Source organism: Crotalus tigris, unplaced genomic scaffold (genome assembly GCF_016545835.1).
Source record: "Crotalus tigris isolate CLP2741 ecotype Arizona unplaced genomic scaffold, ASM1654583v1 scf7180000017548.2638350, whole genome shotgun sequence".
Classification (NCBI taxonomy): Eukaryota; Metazoa; Chordata; class Lepidosauria; order Squamata; family Viperidae; genus Crotalus; species Crotalus tigris.
The window spans coordinates 620,335-636,131 of NW_024096466.1; the positions used below are offsets into that span (position 1 = coordinate 620,335).

General features: G+C 42.7%; 2 protein-coding genes across 11 annotated transcripts in view; one reads left to right on the forward strand and one right to left on the reverse strand.

Annotated features, from left to right (window-relative positions):
• BRF1 (BRF1 RNA polymerase III transcription initiation factor subunit) overlaps positions 1 to 15,797 on the reverse strand; it is a 218,245-nt gene that overhangs the window by 118,466 nt on the left and 83,982 nt on the right. For all 3 annotated transcript variants that reach the window (XM_039336739.1, XM_039336730.1, XM_039336721.1), the window contains one exon: positions 470 to 619. In XM_039336739.1, coding sequence (XP_039192673.1) covers positions 470 to 619 — 150 coding nt within the window. The remainder of the gene's footprint in view (positions 1 to 469; positions 620 to 15,797) is intronic.
• The window catches only part of BTBD6 (BTB domain containing 6), a 54,403-nt gene continuing 48,222 nt past the window's right edge, over positions 9,617 to 15,797 (forward strand). For 3 of the 8 annotated variants that reach the window (XR_005555983.1, XR_005555984.1, XM_039336799.1), the window contains exons 1-3: positions 10,580 to 11,930; positions 12,665 to 12,755; positions 13,100 to 13,218. Coding sequence is in view for 6 of the 8 variants with exons in the window: in XM_039336799.1 (XP_039192733.1) it covers positions 11,572 to 11,930; positions 12,665 to 12,755; positions 13,100 to 13,218 (569 nt within the window). In the remaining 2 variants the exon portion in view is untranslated. The other 5 variants (XM_039336782.1, XM_039336771.1, XM_039336753.1 and 2 more) reach the window with 5 other exon arrangements.

The window sequence follows — 15,797 nt, forward strand, 5'->3', positions numbered from 1 at the left end:
GCAAAATGGGCAGCAAACAAATTTAATAAATAAATTAAGGCACACAGCCTTAATATATTTGTTTATTACTGGACTCTACTAAGATACTGCTGAATATAATTAGGATTGTTAAACTGTCAGTTATTCAGTTAAACCATAAGACTTCTTTTCAGCGTAATCCATTGTTTTCATGTTCTTTTTATACAACTTTTATACAATGCCTTATAGATAATCTGCACTTTCTGCTTGTGGAATAATACGACCACCGTGATACTCTGGTTTATGGCCAAGGATTAGATTAGTTTTTAAAGTTTGTATCTAACTTGATTCATCTTGACATTAAATTTATATGTACATATTCGCCTAAAAACACAACATTCTAAGAGTGAACATATGCAACTGCTTCTTACAAAATGAAATATACGTAACATATTTCTTTGCCACTAGCTGTTGCCACCCCACACACTCCAATTCATAAGTTCTGCAATACCTGCACCACAAAGCCCTGATGGCCGTCGACCTGTATGCATCCAGTCTCTCTTCATCTGCTGCAGGAGCCTTAAGGCTGTCATGGAGACTTCATGGTTCTTATCACCAAACTCGAGCATGTGTGCAAAACGAGGAATATATAAACATGGATCTGCCCAAAGCAAGATAAAAAAAGTTAGTTATTACCCACTGTAACTTTTTCTCTTCTATACAGAGCCTTCTCAGATTTCCAACTCGACTTACAGAAAACACTTCACTGTCCAATTGTTTCTCCAGCTGTAGACATGAGATTGTGTTTACTCTTAGGAACAAAAAGAATTGTTCTGCTTGTGGAAGGTCTTTGTTCTGGCAGAAACCTCTACTAATGGAAGGTGATGTTTTGCTGATTATGTCTTCCCTCTGGAACTCTCAGCACCATTTTCTCCAATCAGATATGCAAGGACTACTAGGAGAATGGGCATTATTCAAAATTCACCATTGCTTTCATTAGGACATGTCTGACAACAAACAGCCTTCAGTGAACTGAAATATATTGCTGAATATAATTAGGGTGGTTAAACTATCAGTTAATTCTAATTGTATGGACCAGCCAAGATACCAAATGTCACATGAGACACACACACGTGTTTAAAAAAATGCACTGTAGAAAGTGGCTACTTTGGATCAAGGAAAATCAAGGAGAGATGTTTCGCATTTTCCTTTCTATTCAGTATCTGTTTAAAAGTGACCATCTTTTTTGAAACTTCAGTAGAAACAGATACAAAATCTGTATTGCCAAGTCAGTAATATCCTCATCCAAGTCAATCCTGGATGTTCTTGCAATGCAGAACAGCAATGGAGGAATTAGTACTAGCTAGAAAAAGAACTGCATATTTTAAGTTTGCAAACCAAGTAGAATACATTGTGACACATGATTTAAAAAGACCTATCAAACTTGAGATATTCAAATATATATTTCCACATAAACTATGAAGTACAGAATAAATAGGTCCAGTCAATCAGTGTTGATAGGCCCTAAATTACTTGATTCCATATTTCCAAATCCAAGATCTGTCATAGATCAATGCAGCAAGCGTGCAATGAATAATATTTCCAATCACACAGACCTATCAACACCATTCCTTAAGTGTCCAAATGTGTTGAGACCAAACCTCACTATACCTACAGACTATACTGTAAAATTATGATGGCATGAAAAATCAGGAATTGTAATCCCAAACATCCCTGGGAAGCACCTGGATGAGAATACTAATACTAATGAGTAATATCCTCATCCAGGAGGGTAACAAGCAAGAGGAAAATCATCCCATGTGCAATTTAATATTACTTGAGACTTCTTTGAAGATACTACGTTAGTTAAAAATTCCACATTAACAAACGAAATTATTTTGCTTCTACAGAAGTACAGTATTAAATTTCTCATCTCCAAAGCCATTGTATAATAGATGAAAGTTTCAGCCATCTCCCATTATTAACACAGACTAATTTTGCTTTCATATCTCTCTTTTATTGAAGATTAATTTAAAGTCATCAACAGAACCAAGCCAAAAGAATAACTTCCAAACATCAACTTAAGCTTTCATTAAAAAAAGTCAAATTGGTTGAGAGTTCTTCTATGCTGAAAAGTATATCTATTATGCCATGAAATTAACCCCATTGGTAATAACTGATTTCTAGTCCCTGAAACCAGAAATATTTGAGGACAATTTTAAATGCAATGGATTATTTATATCAAAGATACAACTTTGTGCAGTGTACTGCTCCATTTTGATTATGTGGATTAATGTCTCCTGAATGATTTGAAGGTACAGTGAAATCAATGTCTACCTAGACTATATAGCTGCTATTTGTAATTTAAGGGATTTTATGCTACATTGCTATGGTGTTAACAGCATGCTCCAATCTATAATTGTTCCTCAGTGTTACAGAAAAAGAAAACAAGATTTTAAGTTCATTATTTGCATTACAAAAAATATAAACAACTGTATTCCCCATCATAATAATTATATTCAATAACCAAGACATTAAAATATACTGCCAGGAGACAGAAGAAGCTATCAAAGTTACCAAAAGACAGATTTGGCTATGATTATGAAATTACAGGAAACAATCATGGTTTCCAAAGCTTTCCACTGAGGAACACTGTCAGTTTTCAATATCAAGGGGTCCTCTCATATAGATGTCATATATTATTGGGGAAGGGGTGCTTGAGCTGAAGTTTTACATCAACAGCTAAAGCTACTATAGCAATAGCAATAGCACTTACGACTTATATACTCTTCACAGAGTTTTACAGCTCTCTCTAAGCGGTTTGCAGAGTCAGCATATTGACCCCAACAATCTGGGTCCTCATTTTACCGACCTCGGAAGGATGGAAGGCTGAGTCAACCTTGAGCCACTGAGAATTGAACTGCTGAACTGCTGGCAGCCAGCAGTCAGCAGAAGTAGCCTGCAGTACTGCATTCTAACCATGCACACCACAGCTGTTATAATTTCACTTTGGAATTAAGCTAACCTTTATGCCATTTTTTACTGTGAGCACTGGCCCACATTCTGAAATTCTGTTGCCTGCTCTCAAAAGAAAGTATATATCTACACACACACACACACACACACACACACATACACACATAAATATTAATCACTGTCCATTTTGAATATATAGCAGAATGAGGAAACTTGAGAGTTCACAAGGTTGATGCTATATGGAACAAAACTGTGACTAAATCTGGACGTCCCAGTGGTTAACAGTACTCTGGGTACCATACCAAAAAGTCTTGGACTACAAAATCTGTGCATTGACAAAAGCTGATACCTTGCTCTAGAGACTATAAATATAGTTTTCAACTTACAACCATTTGTGACCATTTGAAATTACAACATCACTGAAAAAAACTGACTTATGACTGGTTTTCATACTTACGATTGTTGCAGCATCTCGGTGATCATTTGGGCACTTGACAACTGACAGATGCACTGTTGCAGAATCATGTTTGTAAGCTTCCCAGCAAGCCAATGGGGGAAGCCAGATTTGCTTAATGACGACATGATTCACTTAATAAATGCAGTGATTCATTTAACAACCATGGCAAAAAAAAGGTTGTCAAAAGGAGTGGAACTCACTTAACAAGTGCCTTGCTTAGCAATCGAAATTTTGGATTCAATTACGGTCATAAATCAAGGATTTGATCTATTTTAATAGACTTAGTTGTCTTCTGTTAGTTACTAGGTAGTTACCGGTACTTCTGTCAGTTACTTAGTTATCTTCTGCTAGTTACTAAATGAGGCACACAATAAAATTGCATTTTTGTGAGATTTTCAGCTTTCAGCTTTCATTTAGGTGACTAATTTCATGTATTGAGCAGTGCAATATGATGTTGAGCAATTATCCAATTTAAAAAAAACGTTCCATTGGCTTTTTTCAGTGCTTTAAGAAAGGTATGTCTTTTGGGAAACTAGCTTAAATCAAATGACCAAGCTCTGTTTTGTTCTCTAATTTTTCACTGGACATACTAATTTCTCATTTCCTCTGATGTCAATTATTAACTATTATATTCAACCCCATGTCTTTAGCTGATGCCCTGTTGAGCAATTCCACAAATAAAGAAGGGGCTTTGTCTGAAATGGATTTATAATTAATTAAACTTAAATAATCACTGCTAAGCATCAACATTGTTATGTACTATTTTTTGTTTTCACGTGTTCAGAAAGACTATGCATATGCATGATCACCTACATAACATACAAATTTTCAGACAACCAGAAGCAGTACACGTTTGCAAAAAAACTAAATAATTATTAAGTAGGAGAGTTGAATACCTTAATATTTTTAGAGGAAATTCAAACATCAACTTAAATATGATGGTTAGATATATAATGTAGGTACTACTAAATCAAATGCTATAAGCTAACCAAACTATTTAGGAAAAAGGTAACATTCAGATTAAAAGCAAATCCTGTACATTTCTGGCATAATGTGTGTTAATTAGCAAGCCAAATGGTGATGCCAAAAGCTTGTCTCTGAGAGAAGATCTTGTTGCTCTTTTTATATTTCTTAGCTGCGTTGGGAATCTGGGTGAAGAGGAAGGTAAACATGCTTACAAAGAGAGAGTGTCAGAGACAGAGAAAGAGACATACAAAGGACTGTTATGTAATACTAAAGCCCCTGTTCAGATGCAACAAGAATTAGACAGTTTCCAACTGCATGAATCTGGTACAGCAAACCCTTGAGAGGAATGATCTCCAGATCTTTAGAAGCATGAGTTGGAGTTCAAATTTGTTTTCACCCATCTCATTCTTGATGCGTGAAGTGCAAATGATGGGGAATTATTATTTCCTGCATTCTCCTGTACAGAATAAAACTTCCTCCTTGCAGAGCAAAACAAAAACAAATGCTTCCTTCCTTTAGGAAAATACTAATCTGGGGACAAAACTATACAGAGAGAGCTTTTCCTCTTTCACAACTCACCCATTTTTACAATTTTGCCTTCTGCAAGTAGACCGGAAACAAACTGGCGGTCTATAATGTAACAAGACAATCAGTGCAAATTTTGTTGTAGAGTCGCTATTTTCAACTCCCAATATTATGAAGAAAAAAAAAGATTGACATGAATAAAATGTGGTGGAAGACAAGCGCTCTGTGTGTGTGTGTGTGTGCGTGCGCACGCGTGGTGTTAATCATATTCTTTCCCTCGTCACTCACCTTGAGCCACAACACCAATAACAGTCTGCTCTCAATTCGTGACGAGCAGGGCTCTTCTCTTTTTCCACCCCTGCTTCGAGCGAAACGTTGAAAACTGTACGACACTGAGAGGCGCGCGTCCCACTGACAAGGCTGAGGGGAAGCGCCAGGATAAGTGCCCCTTTCTGCCTGATCGGTGCTTCTCCTAGACCGGGAGACCTCAGGAGAAGCGCCAGGATCAGCCCCCCTTTCTGCCTGATTGGTGCTTCTCCAAGGCCGGGATAGCTCCGCCCCTTTCTGCCTGATCAGCTCTTCTCCAAGGCTGGGAGAGCTCAGGGGAAGCACCAGGATCAGCGCCCCTTTCCACCTGATCGGTGTTTCTCCAAGGCTGGGAGAGCTCGGCCCCTTTCTGCCTGATTGGCGCTTCTCCGAGGCCGGGAGAGCTCAGGGGAAGTGCCAGGATCAGCGCCCCTTTCTGCCTGATTGGTGCTTCTCCTAGACCTGGAGACCTCAGGGGAAGCACCAGGATCAGCCCTCCTTTCCTCCTGATCGGTGCTTCTCTGAGGCCAGGACAGCTCGGCCCCTTTCCGCCTGATCGGCGCTTCTCCGAGGCCGGGAGAGCTCAGGGGAAGTGCCAGGATCAGCACCCCTTTCTGCCTGATCGGTGCTTCTCCGAGGCCGGGAGAGCTCAGGGGAAGCGCCAGGATCAGCTCCTCTTTCTGCCTGATTGGCACTTCTTTGGGAGCTGATCCTGGTGCTTCTCCTGAGCCCCGAAGAAGCACCAATCTCCTGGAAAGCGGCATTGATCCCGGTGCATCTGCTGAGCCCTGAAGAAGCGCCTATCATCTGGAAAGCAATATTGATCTGAGCCAGTGCACTCACACACACACAAACACATGTGAGCAGTTACAGCTGAAGGCATTTCAGCCTTCAACTATGGCTCCCAGTTCTCTGGCGCCTCATTGGCTCAGGCCAGCCATCTGTCAGAATCTACGTCCCGTGATTGGCTGGCTCCCTCAATGCGTCCCTCCCTTGCAGAAAGGGTTTGGCTCTTCATGCTGGCTTGCCCCCTCGCGGGGCTCCTGATACTGTAGGCCCTGTTAGCCGGGAAGGTGCACCAGAGTCCCGGCTGCCAGTAAGGTGATCGACCCACTCCTCTCCCATTGCCCACTCTGCCTGGCTCGAGCCTGGCTGAAGCAGCCTTGGTGCTTCCAAAGGTGGCCCCTTCAAAGTCACACGGGCAGCCCTCGGCCTCTCCCCTCCCCTCCGCGCCTCCAAATCGATCCCCAATCGGAGAGGGGGGGAAGGAGGAAGAGAGGGAGGGAGAAAGAGAGAAAGAGGGAGAAAGAGAGGGAGAGAGAAAGAGAGAGGGAAAGAGAGAAAGGGAGAGAGGAAGGGAGAGAAAGACAAAGAGGGAGAAAGAAAGAAAGAGAGGAAGAGAGAAATACAGAGAGGGAGAGAGAAAGGGAAAAAAGAGAGGGAAAGAAAGAGGGAGGGAGGGAGGGAGAGAGAGAGAAAGAGAGGGAGGGAGAGATAGGGAGAGAAAGAGAAAGAGAGGGGAAGAGAAAGGGAGAGAGAGGGAGAGAGAAAAAGAAAGGGAGATAGAGAAAGAGAGAGGGAGAGGGAGAGAGAGAAAGAAAGAGGGAGACAGAGAGGGAGAGAGAAAGAGGAAGAGAGAGATTAAATTAGTAACATGGTTGTTAAGTGAATCTGATTTTCCAACTAACTTTGCTTGTCAGAAGGTTGCATGATCCTGGAACAAAGTGTCCATCATAAATATGAATAAATATGAATCAGTTGCCAAGCATCAAATGTAAATCACATGACCCTGGGGATGTTGCAACGATCATAAGTGTGAAAAATGGTCATAAGTCACTTTTTTCAGTGCCATTGTAACTTTGAACAGTCACTAAGCAAACTGTTGTAAGTCAAGGACTACCTGTACTTTATCACTTTTTTCCTTTTTTTGGGGTCAAGTTTTTGACACCTCACTAGGTGACTGGTGGTACTCAAATGTTGCCATATTCTAAAAGTGGTACAATTGGTGAAAAGGTTGAAAAGCCCTGATCTAAATAATATTATCAGTAGGAGTTAATCCACCGTTTTTCCAACAAAATTGGAAATACTTTTATTTTTAATGTGATGTTGTAATAAATTCTAATCCAGGAACTCTCAGTTTCATTGCTTAATTTTCTTTCCATCTTACTGCTTATCTTCAAACCCAGTTTGTTTTTGTGATTAATCACTATGTTTTAATTATGTTCAATTTGTAACAATGAAAATACATCCTGCATATCAGATATTTACATTACGATTCATAACAGTAGCAAAATTACAGTTATGAAGTAGCAACAAAAATAATTTTATGGTTGGGGGTTACCACAACATGTGGAACTGTATTAAAGGGTCACGGCATTAGGAAGGTTGAGAACCACTCTCTAGATGGTATTCTTACTGGGAGAACAACATGTACATTTTGTGCAATTATTGGGAATCAATGTCAATTACAGGGACTTTTTAAGAATAGAATCTACAATAGGAAAACCACACTCATGACTGAATCTAATAAATGTTAATTTATTAATCTATCCATAACATTTGCACAATTCTGTATAAAAATAAAAATAATAATTCACTAGCATTTTTAGTTTTCAAAGTATGTACACATAAATTTTACAAACATTATCTTACAAAATATCATCCTGGATAAGACTACCCAACTTTCTGGAAGAAATAGTAACAATAAAAAAATTAAATATCCAGGCATCTATATAAAAACTAACTGGGCCAGAACTACAAGGTTTTTCAGTCATTTTGTTGATAGTTTCATCTTTCAGAAAAGTAAAAACATTGGCTCTCTCAGAAGTGGTTCTAACCCAATGGTGGCGAACCTATGGCACACATGCCAGAGGTGGCATTCAGAGCCCTCTCTGTGGGCATGTGCGCCATTGCCCTAGCCCTGCCTCCCCCTGCGGCCCCCTCCTCACCAGCAGCCCCTGCGGAGTCACCCCCAGGCATAGCCCGCGTAGAGCAGTGCAGCCAAGAACATGGCAGCCAGGCAGCAGGGACAAGACTCTGCCTTCATGCCCCGACACATGCAGATGATGCTGCTGGGTATGGGTGGAGGGCGTGGCTGCCATGAAGCTACAGGGCTGCCTGGCGATATGCGGTAGGCTGTGGAGGTGGTGGTGGTGGGTGGCCCTGAGAATGGGCGGGACGGAGCAGGGGGAGGAGTGGGTGTGAAGCAGGTTCACCATCACTGTTCTAACCGATAAGAAAGCATGGGTTGATGAGATGGATGCAATTACAACTTTAGGAGAAAGTCATTATGTCATATTGAAGTTCAAAGAACTACAAAAAAAATAAGTACATGCATACACATGCATTAGATTTCAGGAGAGCCATTTCAAGTCTTGGAGAAGCACTAATGAAGATCCTTTGGACAGAAATTCTGAGGCCAAAATGAATGCAGGGGAATTGGGAATGCCTCAAATTAAGATACTGAAAGCACAGTCCCACACTATTCCTGCCAGGAACAAGCGTGGAAACAACCTGTAAGTACACTTTGAAAGAGCAGAAATGTTAGGATCATACATTTGGAGGGGGGGGTGAATTTACTCAATGCAGGAGTGACTATCAGAAAATCTAGACCGCTCCCTTGTTAATTTCTCCCCTTAGTAGGCTACAGAGCCCCTTTGCATATCTGTCACCTTAGCAAGATGTGTGGACTTCAACATGGCTGGCTAGGGAAATTTTTGGAGTTGATATCCACACATCTTAATGTTGCCAAAGTTGAGAAATACTACTTTAGTGGTGTTTGCAAATTCATGGAGGACAGATGAACTGACCAAGTATTGGAGAAGGGCAAATCTTGAGCATTCATAACTGAAATAGAGTCAGCTCAATGTCAGTACAAGTGTATTCTGGAACAAATTATTAACAGTAGAGATGAGTACTTTTTTAAAAAAAAAAAAGCTTTTTGGGAGCCAGTTTTGTGAACTTGTTGCACCAAAGCTTCTACCACAACTAGTACAAAACGTTTTGTTGCAGCTTTAAAACAATAACATTTATTTTGACTGCCATTTCCTGGACAGTTTTTTTTTTGTTTTTGTTTTTATTTCCTGTGGATAAGGTTTTAAGGCCTGAAGTCATCTCCAGACACACACACACCCCAGACAGACACACACACCAAACATCCGTTTCCAAGCCCTTTCAAGATGTTAAGAACGAAATGAGACACACGGCTCTCAACGTTCAAAAAATTTGGGCGAAAACTCTCCCGTTTTTGCCGGCACCTTTGATAACTCCGCCTTGCTTTCAGACTGATAACGTCTGAAAAAGCACTGGTTTGGTTGATTCCCCCCCACCCCCAAGCTTTTGCCCAAAAAAGTTCAAACGGAGCCAGAAAAGATGCCTGAAAAGGAGCATTGTGCGAGGGACGGCCAGAAGGAGCATGGGCGCCCTCGCTAGGCCGCCCAGAAAAGACGCCTCTCAGGCTACTGCTGCGCTAAACTGGGATCAGCTAGGCGCTGCCTCCCGCCTAACTGATGCTGCCAGAGCCTTCCGCTTTCATAATCATGGCTTCTGACTCCAAGGAAAAGCCTGCAGTGCAAACTTTCCCGACTGGGTTCCGGCAAAGGGAAGCCTGGTGAGAGCGACCGGGTACTGCCTTCTACTGGGGAATTGCCGGGAGGGGGTGCGCGATTGGGGGGAGAGGGGAGATGATGGGATCGGCGCCGCAGCAGAGTTTTTGAACTGCAGGACGGCTGGCGCTCAACGCGGGCTGCTGCCTCGAGGGATTTCCGAAAGACGCGCTCTCTCTTCCCTCTTTTGCAAACGGTCTAAATAAAATTAAAAGCGCCCATGGCTAGATGGCATCGAAGCCGGAGCTAGGGCAGAATTCACCTACCCCGATCGCCTTGGGAGCGAGCAACCGCAACGAGGCAAGCTCAGACGAGATCTCCCGGGGGCGAGAGGGGGGGTGAGGGGGGGGTGAGAGGAATATCCCAAGCAACCGAAAGAGGGGAGGGATGAGCCGGCATACCAATTTAAAACAATAAATAATAAAACTTTGTTTCTTCTCAAAGGAATATCGACCCTTCCTAAATGGGTTTACTTCTGGAGGAGTTTCTGTGACTCCTTTTGGGAGGGTAGGGCGGGAAGGAGGGTTTCGTTTCGCCGTCACTCCCACTGCTCCGCTGCAGCATTTTTTTTTTTTTTTTTACGTGTGTGTTCGCGCGTGCATTTATCTCCCCTCCATCCAACAGTGAGAGTGAATTTGGGTTTCCTGTAAATTTCCCAAATGGAGGAGGGGACTGGATTGATGGGAGAGGAAAGCGCGGAGGGAGGGCGGGAGGGAGGGCGTGTGGGCGGTTCGAGAGAGCGAGCGAAGAATGACAGATTGTCTAGCGAGAGAGGCCGGCCCTCCCGTTTGTGCCCTTTCGCCATTGGAGCAGTCGCCGATGACGCGCAATGCTGCTGCTGACTATTTGAGGCAGCAGCAACATTGGGAAGAAGTGGCGGTGGTGGTGCTAACAACAGCGGGGAGACGGGAAGGAAAGCACGTACAGGCGAGGAGCGCACACGCGGACGGCCACGGGCGCCCAGTCCTGCAAAGCTGCGACTCCTACCGACTTTCGAAATAGGACAGGGTAGGAAGGAGACCCGGCCTCGCCAGGAGGCGAGAAAAAGAAGCATCTCCAGCCCGGCGCCGGAGACCACAAGAACCCGGACTCCAGCGTAGAGGTCGATGCTTCCCTCTCCTGCAGCTTGGCTTGGCGAGTGTCGCTTTTAAAGCAAAAAGGGGACGGGAAGGGACAGAAAAAACTTCCGCTCGTAAGAAAAGCGGCCGGATCGTATGCCTCTCTCCTTCGCCATCCTTCGGCCTCTGGGATTTTACCGCTCGGGAGACTGAGGACTTGCAACCTGAATTGTGGAATAATAATAAATAACCATAAGCGAGATCTACAGCTGCTTCGCGGATGTTGGCCCTTCGCCCGGAAAACGGGCGAAAGCCGGGTTTCCTGCTTTCGCGTGTCCTCCCGCCTCACCGAGAACCTTGGCAGAAGTTTACATTGCTCCGGGGTCAGGGGCTGCTCTCGCTTCTTAAAGGAAAATCGGCATCGTAACAGCTCCTTGGACTTTCCGGAGCGGGATCCGGGCAAATCCTGCCCCGCGGCTTGCGCTTCGGAGAGCCTTGCACCATCCCCAGCGTCCTTCCCTCCCCACCGCCAGGTGAGCGATGAGTCATTAAAGCATCATCGCTGCGCCACCAGCCGGAACACAAAAGATGCTTTAGGCACCAATCCTTCAAACAAGGCGCTGTAGTTTGTTTTTGCTGTCCTTCAAAAGGGGTTTAAAAAAAATCTTTCTAAGCGAGAGTGCGCTCGACTGATGGCCGCGGAGGGGGATCCCTCCCGCTGATGCCCCTGGACCATGATTGCTTCTATGGGCGGATCATGAAGTGTTTGACTTTCTTTCTTCTGCTTCCAGAGACCTTAAAGAAGTCCAAAAAGAGCGTCCGGGCCAACAGCAAAGGGGCACCATGCTATGAGATATTGCCCCTGGGCCTCAAAAAGAAGATGGCTGCGGAACTTTACCCTGCCAGCGCCAATACCAATCTCGCAAACAGCAATAACGCCGCCGCCGCCAACACCAAGAAAAACGCCCTTCAGTTCCAGCAGAGCGCGCAGCCCCCGCCGCCGCCGCCGCTGCAAAACCTCAACAACAACAACGTGGAGAGCGCTAACTGGCAGTCCTTCCACCCCACCCTGCGAGAGAGGTAAGCCCCGCTCGGGCAAGTAGCCCAGAGAAGGAAACGCGTTGAGGCGGCGGCGGCGGCAAGAGGAAGGGAGGGCAACTTAAAGGCAGCGATTGAGAGCGAAATAGACTCTCCCTTCAGAGCGAAAAGCTTCAGCACTTGCTGCAAGAACCTGGGCGTGAACTTTGTGCTGGCTTTCTGAAAGGGCTTTCCCACACCAATGCTTTCCATTGCAATAATAGGCAATGGAATTCACGTCTCTGGTATAATCAAAGGGTACCGCTTATGCTTGTGGGGAGTTGAAGGGTTTTCAGAAACTGGGGAGGTTGTTCCTATCTTCCTCAGCAAGTGGGAGCTGATCATGTCTAGGCTCAGAAGCTAAGCAGGGATAACCTCATTGTATTTGGATGTGATCCTTCAGGGAATATCAGTGCTGGGGACTATCTAAGAAGCTCAAAACATCTTGGAAGGCCTCAGTTAACAAACTGTTTCTGTGGTGCTACCAAGAAAACTGCATGGGTGCCCACAAAATCTCAAAAGTCAGTTGAACATTTTTCTTAATGTTGCTACTTGGTGCTACTTGTCCTCTTCTGGTCACAAGCCAAGACAGAAAAGAGCTATTGCAGTAATGATTGAAACAGTTCCAAAAAAGAAGGGATAACCTGCATTGATTGGGAGGGAAGAAAAAGAAAAGAGTGTGGATGGCAAGGGTAAAGGTGTGGGGTTAATCCTGTTTCCGTTTTGTAAATCTACAGAAACGCACTGATGTTCAACAGTGAACTTATGGCTGATGTGCATTTCATTGTGGGCCCAGTGGGGGCAGCAAAGAAAGTTCCTGCTCACAAGGTTGGTGGGATCTTTTCTATTTGTGCCATGTAGATGAATTGTGTATTAAAAGATGCTTGTTCTCTTGCCCTCTTAACCCAGTGGGGGCATTGTTGCACAAGTGCAACAAAACAATTGCCTAAAAATATCAGAATATATTTCTTTCCAGTTAATCTGCAGATGAGTTGTGGTATAGGGGAGGGGAGGGATCCAACTCTGATAGCGCGTTTCAAAAAAAAATTGTGCTGATATATTCTGCTCTAAACCATTATAGCTAAGGGGGGAGATAAGAAAACTACTGTAATGTATGTGATTCTCTGCCTACCACATTATCCCTGATTTGGAATTTATAATTTTTAATGCAGTATGTATTGGCAGTGGGTAGTTCGGTCTTCTACGCAATGTTTTATGGAGATCTTGCAGAGGTCAAGTCTGAAATCCATATACCAGATGTAGAACCTGCTGCTTTCCTAATCTTGTTAAAGTAAGTAGCAATTAAAACAAGTTACTAATTGCATGACTTTTTAAAACAAAAAAATTAAGGAACATGAATGTAAAGTTTAAAATCATCTGAAGATGTTGAAAGCTGTAACTAAGAGTTGTGTATTTTTCTTTTTAAAAAGGGAATCTTTTTATATTGATAGGTACATGTATAGTGATGAAATCGAGCTGGAAGCAGACACTGTGCTTGCTACTCTGTATGCAGCCAAGAAATACATTGTCCCAGCCTTAGCAAAAGCTTGTGTCAATTTTCTGGAGACTAGCTTAGAGGCCAAGAATGCTTGTGTTCTGCTGTCTCAGAGCAGGCTCTTTGAGGAACCAGAGCTGACCCAACGCTGCTGGGAAGTCATTGATGCTCAAGCTGAAATGGCACTGAAATCAGAGGGCTTCTGTGAAATAGATCAACAGACACTAGAGATCATTGTGATGCGGGAAGCACTAAACACCAAGGAGGTGGTGGTGTTCGAGGCAGTTCTGAACTGGGCCGAGGCTGAATGCAAGCGACAAGGGCTGCCAATTACGCCAAGGAACAAGAGGAATGTATTAGGGAAAGCTTTATACTTGGTTCGGATTCCAACCATGACTTTGGAAGAGTTTGCCAATGGGGCTGCTCAGTCTGATATCCTAACCCTTGAGGAAAGACATAATATTTTCTTGTGGTATACCGCTGCAAATAAACCGAAGTTAGAATTTCCACTAACAAAGCGGAAAGGACTTGTACCACAAAGATGCCATCGATTTCAATCCTCTGCATATCGCAGCAATCAATGGAGGTACCGGGGACGATGTGACAGTATCCAGTTTGCTGTAGATAAAAGGATATTTATAGCAGGACTTGGACTTTATGGGTCAAGTTGTGGAAAAGCTGAATACAGCGTCAAAATTGAACTGAAGAGGTTAGGCATTGTACTTGCCCAGAATCTGACAAAGTTTACATCCGATGGATCTAGTAACACTTTCTCAGTATGGTTTGAGCATCCTGTGCAAGTTGAGCAAGACACCTTTTACAATGTAAGTGCCATTCTAGATGGCAATGAACTCAGTTATTTTGGACAAGAGGGAATGACTGAAGTACAGTGTGGAAAAGTGACATTCCAATTCCAGTGTTCCTCAGACAGCACCAATGGCACAGGAGTGCAAGGAGGACAAATACCTGAACTCATTTTCTACGCATGATGCATTTCACTTAGATTGTATTCCAGGGCTGTCCTGCATATTAATAGATACTCTGACTGAAAGACTACAGAGCAGATCAGAATATTATAGTACTTACTTATTTACCATCAGGCTATGAAACTAAGTGAAGGAATGCTCTTGAATTTAATCTTATTTTATTTATTCATAAGCTATTTGACTTAATTATTAAACTGCAGTATGCAGAGCAAGAAATGTTTAAAAAATTGCACATGATGTGCATTTATTTTGTATATAGACAACTAACGGCTGAGACTGACTCAACTAGAATGTTATAAAGTAGAGCAGTTTGAGAACATGTTGAATATAAAACATTTTTACTTGTCCTAAATCCTTATGTGCTTTGCTCATTATTAATTCTCTGATACTTGAACTACATCCACATATGCAGAAATAGTAACACTTTTTTTAAAGATGAAACCTAAGGTGCTATAATCCACATCTATTTCTATAAGCAAAACCTCTTACTAACACTGAAGACATGTTTGAAACTAAGATTGCAGTAAAGAACTTTTTTTTATATAGCATTAGTGTAATTCCTTGTCCCTAAAGCATCAGTAAAATATAATTTCCCAGGAGATTAATTTCTTGACACAAACATGTGTACAAAGAAAAGATACGCCTAAAATTTCAGAATTCTGTAACATAGCTACAGGATCTGCAGTATAATCAAATTGTTATATAGTGCTTTCTTTCCTCTTAACCAACAAAAGCCAGTTCACATTAGCTGTGTTCATAAGATCATGATTAATCTACCCAGCACACACCAATCGAGCTTTGTATGTTTTATCAATATAGCTGCCAGGCCTTTACTTGACTTATTTAAAAGTATTTCCAAAATGGTAAGCTAATAACTACAGGCAGGCAGCTATTTCCTCTCACAAAACATTTTTCACTACTCCGTTCCATGTGTCTAAACTGATTTGTCACAGATCATGTAATGAAATGCAATAATAAGCACATTCACTTGATTTTCAATGTCAGAATAAACAGGAATCTACTTTGAACACCATGGCATTTACTTCTGAGTAACTAAACTGAGGGTCATGCTGTTTAATTTAGTCTTTATAATTTAATAATCCCCCAGGAGGAGACTGTCAGCCATCTGTATATGTAACTATAGAGACAATGCAAGAGGCAAGCAACAAAGCTATCACAAAGCGTTATCTTGCAACTACTGTGCTCTACAAAATGAGGTATACTTAATGTCCTTCCACTCCTGTTCATTCATCAAGCCACAGGCACTTAACTGGGTAATATATGAATTAGGGTAAGTCGTATCTGCCAAGATCTAAAGGAGCTTATGTAACCAAGAGGATTCCAGATTTGTTTTCCATGACACATTTCTACCATAGGAGGGAAAAATAT